Source organism: Lathyrus oleraceus, chromosome 5, assembly GCF_024323335.1.
Source record: "Lathyrus oleraceus cultivar Zhongwan6 chromosome 5, CAAS_Psat_ZW6_1.0, whole genome shotgun sequence".
Lineage (NCBI taxonomy): Eukaryota > Viridiplantae > Streptophyta > Magnoliopsida > Fabales > Fabaceae > Lathyrus > Lathyrus oleraceus.
Window position 1 is genome coordinate 613,004,863 of NC_066583.1, and position 9,946 is coordinate 613,014,808.

General features: G+C 35.1%; 1 protein-coding gene and 1 non-coding gene across 2 annotated transcripts; one reads left to right on the forward strand and one right to left on the reverse strand.

The window, feature by feature from the left end:
• Nucleotides 1-7,662: 7,662 nt before the first annotated feature.
• LOC127082412 (uncharacterized) lies at nucleotides 7,663-8,337 on the reverse strand. The gene is made up of 2 exons (XM_051022649.1): nucleotides 8,202-8,337; nucleotides 7,663-8,024 (listed from the first exon to the last, which is right to left on the reverse strand). The coding sequence occupies exons 1-2, from the start codon at nucleotides 8,335-8,337 to the stop codon at nucleotides 7,663-7,665; spliced, it is 498 nt and encodes a 165-aa protein (XP_050878606.1).
• A 1,075-nt stretch (nucleotides 8,338-9,412) lies between these two features.
• Nucleotides 9,413-9,519, forward strand: LOC127089655 (small nucleolar RNA R71). Its single transcript, XR_007791218.1, has one exon. It is a non-coding gene; the product is annotated as a small nucleolar RNA R71 (small nucleolar RNA).
• The last annotated feature ends 427 nt before the right edge of the window (nucleotides 9,520-9,946 follow it).

Sequence of the window (9,946 nt, forward strand, 5' to 3'; positions counted from 1 at the left end):
AATGAGTTATGGAGAGGTGGTTGGTGTTTGTTTAATGCTTGTTTGAATTTGGCAGAATTTGAAGCTTCACCACGTTTCATCTGGAGTCAATAATTACTATGATGTTAGAAGGTCCTCTTTTCCATAAACATAACCATCACAAAATGGAAGTAATTGTCATAATTGAGGCCAGAGGACCCAGAAACATACAATTGGTTATTCCCATTCATTTATTGCAATTCAACCTTGTTTTGTCCGGCTCTTTTTGTATTATTCAACAACACCTCCGGTTACACATTAAAATACATCCTCTAGAGCTGGTTTTATCCGTCGACCGTAGATTATTAGATTAAGAGGGAGGGGGAATCATTTTATTGGACTTTACAGTTGGATTTTTATCGGATCTAAGTTCATCTAATAAGGTTAGTCTACGGGATGCATGTTAAGTTGTAATGATGTTAAGTTGTAATGATTTTCGAATACTGAATAATGTATTTATAGACCATGCATGTGTTGTTTCACAAGATTGTAATTTTTGATGAAACAACACCTTTTCAGGATAAGTTTGCAATAGTTCACTTATGTATTTATTGTCAATCAAGTTCTTATGAATGTTTTTAAAGTGAGTACCACTTTCTATGCGGGACTATTGACAATGCATTTATTGTCATTAACTCAATTGCACACTTCTTGTCATATTGGAACACTCCCATGACATTGATTGACCATAATTCCCAACATTACAAAACTAAATCACGTTAAAAAATCATATCTAAATGCAAAAATATGTGAAAATAATGAAACAATTATTTTGAGCTTTTGAGTTAATGTAGTTTTTCAACATAACTTTGATAGAATTGATGGGCATCCAAACACATACTATCACAGAACAATAATCAATAAGTAGTTACAAGTTAGTCAGACTGATTAACTTGATTTTAGCAACTTTCTCAATATAGCCAAGTGGTTAGTTACTTCATAGCTAAGTCCATATTATGATTAGGAGTTAGTTAGTGAGATTTTATCATCTATGACCAACCCTAGCATAGTTAACACAATCTCTCACTCATGTATAAATAAGATTTGCACCCTATTTACCTTGAAAATCGGTAAATAACCGTTGATCTTCCAAATTTCTAAATTTGGTTACTTACAAGATCGACCAGATTGATCCTAGGACATGTGCTAACTGTTTTAAAAATGAATTTTGATAGTAACGAATGCTCCAATAATAAGCGTAAATTTAGAGTTTGAAAACTAATAAAAAGGGTGATATGAACGAGAGAAATTGTAAAGGACTTGTAAATGACGAAGTAAATGTTGAAAGTAAGAAAATCTTAAGACTGTAAAGTAAATGTTGAAAGTCAGAAAAAAGCAAGGAGAAAGCAAGGAAATCTTAAGACTGTAAATGACAAAGAAAAAGAGGGTGTTTGGAATGAAGAAGTAAGAAAGTATATTTCTGGAAAAAGTAAAAGATAAATTTATATTGCTTTGAAGTAACTAACAATGGTGTAAACAAACGTACATTCTGTGATTTACGATTCTTTTTCACACGAGTACTTGGTAAATTTACAGGTTGTTGTACATACTTTGACACACACTTTTCTAACACTAAGACCCTATATTTATACTGGATCGAGATAACCGTTTCTGATGGTTCTTCAATCATGTCGAGACATATGGCGCCTTGCATGTGCATATTTATCCACTATGCTCCACGTGTGCTCTCAACGGTTTCTGATGAGGGCGAAGTTCCCTCCCTTATTTGAATTTTGAATCTTTGATCGAAAACCAATTTCAACCGTCTTTTAAGAGCCCTTTTCTTGAATCTCAACTACATGCTGATCCTTATTAACCTTGTCCGGTCGAATCACCTCCAGCTGGTCGAACACCACTTCCTGGTCGAAAAGCAATTGTACATATGATTTCCAATTTTGGTAATTCTTAATGGGCGTCAAAAATATGAGCTAACACACCCTTTTTTCACATTAATGAAGAATTCACAGTTTAATCATAATATGGTAACATAGCTTTCATGAAGAAGTTATCTCCTTGATACTTCTTCTTCTTCGATCCTTTCTTCATTCATTGATTTCGCTGCAAATGCAACTAATTTTGTTGTTCATCTTGTGGATTAAATTAGTGCAATGTTGTTATGTGTGATTGTTTTAGTTTGATGATTTGTGCTTTCGTATCAACATTCTTATTGTTGTTATTTGTTCTTCATTTTCACCAAATTATTAATCTTTTCGTTGGTTCAATGGCACCTCACAATGCCAATGTAATTCATGTTCAACCTCAAATAGATTCAGTGTTATGTTCACCCAAGTGATGGCCCGAATTCAGTGACAATTACACCTAAACTCGATGGGTCCAACTATGTTGGTTGAAGCAGATTTACGTAAAGAGCTCTTGGTGCTAAGAACAACATATCCATGGTTGATCGTTCAATACCTGTTCCAGATTACGATGACCTCAATCGACCAACTTGGGGGAGGTGCAACCATTTGGTACGCTCTTGAATCATGAACTATGTTTCTGATTCCATTGCTCAAACAATTTTATACCATTATAATGTAATTGAAGTATGGGATGACATGAAAGAAAGATTTTTAAAGATTGATAGAGTTCGGGTTACAACTTTTCAATTTCAACTCAATCCCTAAAACAAGGTTCCAAAATAGTTCTAGAATACATCATTGAGATGAAAGCTTTATGGGATGGATTGATTGTAAACATGTCAATTCTATCATATACATGCTATCACTAATGCAGGTGTGAAGCTATGCGTTCAGTAGGAACATACATTTTTGAAGGTTAATGCATCCAATTCTTAACTAGTTTAAATGGAGGTTTTTCAGTTATGAAGACACAAGTTTTATTGCTTGAAACTCTTCCCTCCATCAATAAGATATATTCATTAGTTGTTGAAGAAGAAAACAACATGATTCTACACCTACTTTCAAAACTTCCAACCTCCTAGCAAATGCTTTTGATGCCAAAAGAATTCTTGGTAGAGGAAGAGGTTCATTTGGTAAAACCAATTCCAGATTTTGCACACGTTGAAACAAACATGGAAACACTATTGGTTTTTGTCATCAAAATCATGGTCACCCTCAAATTCACAAACCTACATCAGTTGCTAATGCTTAAACCAATTCCCTTCCAAATGGCGAAATCGCACAAGGCACAATTAATTCATAAGTGCATGTGGACTTTGCACCTGTTATCTATCTGGAAAAGTATGACTAACTTGTATTTCTTTTTACAGCATACACACTTGATTCCCTCAGCAAATGACATTGGTTCTCGTTTTAATCAAATCACTTCATCTAGAATGGTCCAACTTGATCATTCATCACCTGAACCAAACTCTTCCACTATAGGTAACATTTATAATTCAAAGTTTGATCTTTCTTGTTGTTTAAGTAACAATCACACTTCCACTTGTTGGCTTATTGATTTTGGAGCCAATGACCATATATGTTCATCCTTGCATTTCTTTGATTCATTTTATAGACTTAAGCCTTTAAATGTCTATGTACCAAATAATAGTTCCGTTCAAGTGCATTATGCAGGTAATGTACAAATATCCCCATTTATTTCTATTTTCATTATTTTGTATTCAGATGCATTCAAAGTAAACTTGATATTTGTATCCAAACTATGCTAGTCCCTAAACTTATCAGTCAAATTCACATCAACTCATTATTTTTTTACAGGATATGAAGTCTATGAAGATGATTGATTTGGCTAGTCAAGTGTGTGGGTTGTACAAATTGACGAGGAGTCTCAAACCTGTACAAGCACCTGACCTACCTTTTATTCATAAACATGTAATCCGTACTGATAGTCTTTCATCTTTTCATATTACTCCTTAAACCTCTATGTGGTATTTTAGATTAGGGCATCTATTTAGTCATAAATTGTATGATAATTCAAATTGTATCCATCTATTATCAATGACAATAAATTTGTCGGTGACATATGTCACTTTCCCAAACAAAAGAAAAATCCATACAAAGTTAGTTTATCTCATGCTACTTCTAGAATTTCCCTTTTAAATTTTTACATTTGGGGACCTATATACTCCCTCCATTCATGGTCACAAGTATTTTTTAACTATTGTGGATGACTTTAGTAAACTTGCAAGGATCATACTAATGAAAACAAAATCTGAAGTAGCTACGCATGTTCAAAATTTTGTAAACATTGTTGAAAACCAACATAAAACTGCTCCTTAAATCATTAGGACATATAATGGTTTTGAATTTGTCCTTTCTTCATTTTACAATGCCAAAGGTATGCAATATCAAAAGTCTTGTGTTGGGACTCCCAAAGAAAATGGAAGAGTGGAAAGAAAATACCAACACATTTTGAATGTTGGGAGAGCCCTGGTGTATCAACCCAAGCTTCATAAAACCTATTGGTCATATGCCCTAAACCATGCTATATTTATGATTAACATAGTTACCACTCCAATCCTGTCAAACAAATCACTTTACTTTACTTTATTTGACAAAGAACTTGACCTACAATGTTTCATAGTGTTTGGTTGTCTTGTATTTGCATCAACCTTACAAGCTCACAATCCAAACTTGACTAAATAGCTAGAAAGTCTACTTTCTTGGGATACAAGGAAGGCTACAAAGGATTTGTTCTCTTGGACTTACATAAAAATGAAGTGTTCATTTCCAAAAATGAAAATTTTCATGAACACATTATCCCATTCCCACCAAAGGATACCGATCCCAACATTAATTGGGAAACCTATCCAAGCTATCCAAACACTGATAACATATCCTCTCTATAACCCATATTCAATGATTCCCCTACAATACACACAAATCCAATTCAAACACATCAATTACCCTTGCCACAAATAACTACCTTATCATCTTCACATCCAAATCAACTCCCTTATATTGATGATAATGACACCAATCTACCATCCATCCCAATTACTCCACCATACCTCACAATCACTCAACCTAGCAGAACAAAAAAGTCCACCTACCTACCTCAAAGATTACATTTTCAATTCATTCATTGATGCACCTAATAATTCATCTTCAGGTACAACTTATCCTCTTTCTCATTGCATGTCTTATTCTCATATATCCCCAGTAAATTCTAATTATGTCATGTCATTCAATACTTTAATTGAACAAAAATAATTTACTGAGGCAAACAAGTATGAAAGTTCGAAGCATGCAATGCAAACTGAGATTATAGCCCTTAAGAGAATAGGGACATGAGACATTATGGATTTGCCACCAAATGTTAAACCTATAGGTTGTAGATGGATATTAAAGATAAAATTTTACGTAGATGGCTCAGTGGAGAAATTTAAGGAAAATATAGTAGCTAAAGGCTGTAATCAAATTGAATGATTGAATTACATTGACAAATATTCACCGGTGGCTAAGCTTACAACCATCAGATTGGTTATAACTCTTATATCAATTCACATTAGGCACATACATCAATTAGATGTAAATAATGCATACCTTCATGGTAAGCTTCAAGGATATGTATACATGGTTAAAGCTTATGGCATCAAAACTGCAAAACCAAACCAAGTATGCAAACTCAAAAAATCCCTCTATGGACTCAAGCAAGTAAGTAGAAAGTGGTATGAAAAGCTAACTTCAACTCTCATTCACAATGATTCCATTCAAGATAATGCAGACCACTCATTATTCATCAAGAAAGATACCAAACCCCTCACAATCCTTCTAGTTTATGTAGATGACATAATCATTGCTGGTAACTCTTCGGAGGAATTTGACAATATCGAACCAGTCCTGCATCATCAGTTTAAGATAAAAAATATGGGCCAACTCAAGTACTTTATTCGCTTAGAAGTAGCTCATTCCAAAAAAGGTTTTTATTTGTGCCAACGGAAGTAATGTATTGAACTCTTATATGACTCAAGATTTCTTGGTTCTAAACCTTCTAACACCCCTGTTGATCCATCAATCAAACTATTCAATAATAATATTCCACCACACATGAATATTTTAGGTTACATATGATTAATTGGATGCATCCTCTACTTAACAACCGCCAAGCCTCACTTCAATTTCATCACTCAACAACAAAGTAAATTCCTCAACAAGCCATCTGCTACTCACCTCAATGCTATCACATGAGTGCTTTGATACTTGAAACAAAGTCTTTCTCAAGGCATGTTTGTTACTCGTGACTCATCTTTCCATCTCATAGGTTTTTCTGATGTTGATTGGGCAGAGTGAATTGATACTATAAGATCTATATCACATCAATGTTTCTTCTTAGGCAAATCATTGATTTCTATTGTGGCGTAGTTCATTTGCACATGGTCTAAGGTTCTACTTGCATAATAAATCTCATGAAGCTGTTTGTCTTTTCTTTGTCCTAAGACCGCGCCTATGACATAGTCAATAGCGTCAAACATTATTTCAAATGGTCTACTCCAACCAAGTGGTTACATAATAGGTGCGGTAATAAGAGAATTTTTCAAATGTTCCGACGCTTCTAAGAATTTTTCATCGAAGATGAATTCAACGTCTTTCATTAATAAGCCAGTTAGTGGTTTGGTTATTTTAGAGAAATCCTTAATAAATCGTTGGTAGAAACCAGCGTGTCCTAGGAAACTACGTATTTCTCTAACGGTTTTCGGAGGTTGAAGGTTTTCTATGATTTCTATTTTAGCTTTATCTACTTCAATCCCTTTATCAAACACGATGTGTCTAAGTAAGATTCCTTGTCAGACCATGAAATGACATTTTTCTCAATTTAGTACAAGATTAACTTTCACGCATCTTTCAAGTACCATTTCTAGGTTCGATAGACATCCTTCAAAACTCTGCCCACAAACAGAAAAGTCATCCATATATACTTCCATTATATCGTCTATAAAATCTGCAAAGATCGACATCATGCATCTTTGAAATGTTGTGGGAGCATTACATAGTCCAAATGGCATTCGTCGGTAGGAGAATATACCATAAGGACAGGTGAAGGTAGTCTTTTCTTGGTCATCAGGGTGAATAAGAATTTGAAAAAAAAATCCTGAATAACAATCTAAATAGTAGAAATGAGAATGTTTAGCCAATTGTTCAAGTATTTGATCGATAAAAGGTAAAGTAAAATGATCCTTACGAGTGACTTTATTTATTTTCCGTTAGTCAATGCACATTCTCCATCCAGTTTGGGTACGTTTTGCTACTGATTCTCTCTTTTTGTTTCTAACAACTATAACACCTCCCTTTTTAGGCACGACATGCACTGGGCTAACCCATTGGCTGTCAGATATCGAGTATATAATTCATGCTTCTAATAGATTTTGCACCTCTCTTTTGACTACATCACTCATGATGGGATTGATTCGCCTCTGGTGTTCTCTAGAGGTTTTGCAACCTTCTTCTAGCATAATGCGATGCATACATACATAGGGACTTATTCCTTTAAGATATGAGATGTTATAGCCTAGAGCTGTAGGGTATTTTCTTAAGACATGTAGTAATTTCTCGGTTTCTATCTACCCTAAGTCTGCGTTGACTATTACTGGTCTTTCAAGCTCTGTGTCTAGGAATTCATACCTTAAATCTCTGGGTAATGTTTTAAGTTCTACGTCAGGTTTCTTTAGTCAAGACATAAGATTATGAGTTAGTGCTAAACATTCCCTTCGACAGTCATTTACGTATGACTCATGCCAATTATCCTCTTCAAATATAAGAGTGCTGGAATCTTCAGTACTTCAGTATACTTAGATCGTTCCATATCCATTTCTCTAATGCATTCATTAATAACATCTAGGAAACAACATGAATCTTCTATAGCTGGTGCCTTTAAGAAGTGTGATAGAATAAATTCAACTTTTTCTTCACCAACCTTAAAGGTTAGCTTTCCTTTCTTCACATCTATGATAGCTCCAGTAGTGGCCCAAAAGGGTCTTCCTAAAATGATAGGGATATTCGAATCATCCTTTATGTCCATTATTATAAATTTGGTGGGAATATAGAATTGACCTATACGAACGAGAACGTTCTCTAGCATACCTATTGGAAATTTAACAAAACGGTCAGCTAGTTGAAGAAACATTCTCGTCGGTCTTACTTATCCTAATTTGATTTTTTCGCATATGGATAAGAGCATTAAACTAACAATGGCTCCTAAGTCGCATAGAGCTATGTCTATGACAAACTTTCTAATCATGCAAAGTATGGAAAAACTACCTGGATCTTTTAGCTTAGGAAGCATGTTATTTTGGATTATAGCGCTACACTCAGTAGTAAGTGTACCAGTCTCATTATCCTCGAGCTTTTTCTCATTAGATAAGATATCTTTAAGGAACTTAGCATATGAGGCCATTTGTGTAATAACTTATATAAAAGGTATAGTGATATTCAGTTGTTTAAGAAGTTCTACGAATTTCTTAAATTGCCCTTCATTTTTAGACTTAGCAAGTCTTTGAGGATAAGTCATAGGTGGTTTGTATGGTGGTGGGGGCACATAAGCTTTTTCTTTCTCTACGACCTCTTCATTTTTTTCTTCCTCTCCTATATCCTTTTGTTCTGCTGGATTTTGAAATCTTGGGTTAACTGGTCCATCTAATTCTGTCCCATTTCGAAGCGTGATAGCGTTAACATGCCCTTTTGGATTTGGTTGAGGTTGTCCAATAAATGCTCCAGCTGGGGCTGCTGTTTCTGCTTGTTGTTGGGCTACTTGAGAAATTTGGGTTTCTAACATTTTGTTATGGGTAGCCATACCATCAAGCTTACTCGACATCTATTTCATCAGCTCACTCGTATGAGCATTTTGATTAGCGAAATCTTTGTTTTGTTGAACTCGGGTGTTCATAAAGTTTTCTATCATGAGTTCGAGATTTGACTTTCTAGGTGCTTGTGGAGCAGCAGGGGCTGCTTTCTGAAAACTTGGAGGTACAACAAGTGTTAGGTTTAGTGCAAACAAAACATTGTTGTTTTTGTAAGAAATTTTTAGATGATTTCTCTAGCTAGGATTGTAGGTGTGGGGATATGGGTTTCCTTGGGCGTAGTTTACTTGGTCAGTAGGAATACCATCCAATAATTAACATTCAGCATTAGTGTGCCCAGTTGTTCCGCATAATTCACAATTAGGTGCCACATCAGCTACGACAACTGCTGGGGTTATGGTTAAGTTCTCAATATTTTGAGTAAGAGCATCCACTTTAGCATTGACGTGGTCTATGCCATTGACTTCGTACATTCCGGTCTTCATAGTTGATTTTTCTATAGACGTTCGCTCACCTCCCCATTGGAAATGGTTTTGCGCCATATTTCCAATAAGTTGATAGGCGTCTTCATAAGGTTTGTCCATTAAAGCGCCACCAACTATAGCGTTTAAATTCATCTTAGTGTTGTACAAAAGACCATTATAGAAAGTATGTATAATCAGCCATTGCTCAAGTCCATGGTGTGGACAAAGTCTCATCATGTCCTTGTATCTCTCCCAAGCATCGAAAAGAGATTCATTGTCTTTTGGCCTAAATTCGTTGATTTAGGCTCTTAGCATAACAATCTTGCTTGATTGGAAATATTACGCCAAGAAAACTTTCTTCAACTCGTCCCATGTAGTGACAAATTTTGATGGTAGATACTGGAGCCAAACCTTAGCTCTATCTCTTAAAGAACAAGGGAAAAGACGTAGTCTTATTGCTTCGGGGCTGACACCATTCTCTTTTAATGTGTCTGTGTACTACACAAACACTATTAAATGAAGGTTCAAATCATCTGTATGACTACTAGAGAACTGGTTCTATTGTACAACTGACAACAATGAAGTTTTAATTTCGAAATCGTCTCGTTCGATGGCAGGGGCTGCAATGTTGTTGTGTGGTTCCTCCTGCAAAGGAACAACATAATACTTAAGAGGACGGTTTTATGGTCCCTCATCCATAACTGGTTCAGATTCAGATTTTGATTTTGGAAAAGGAAGATTG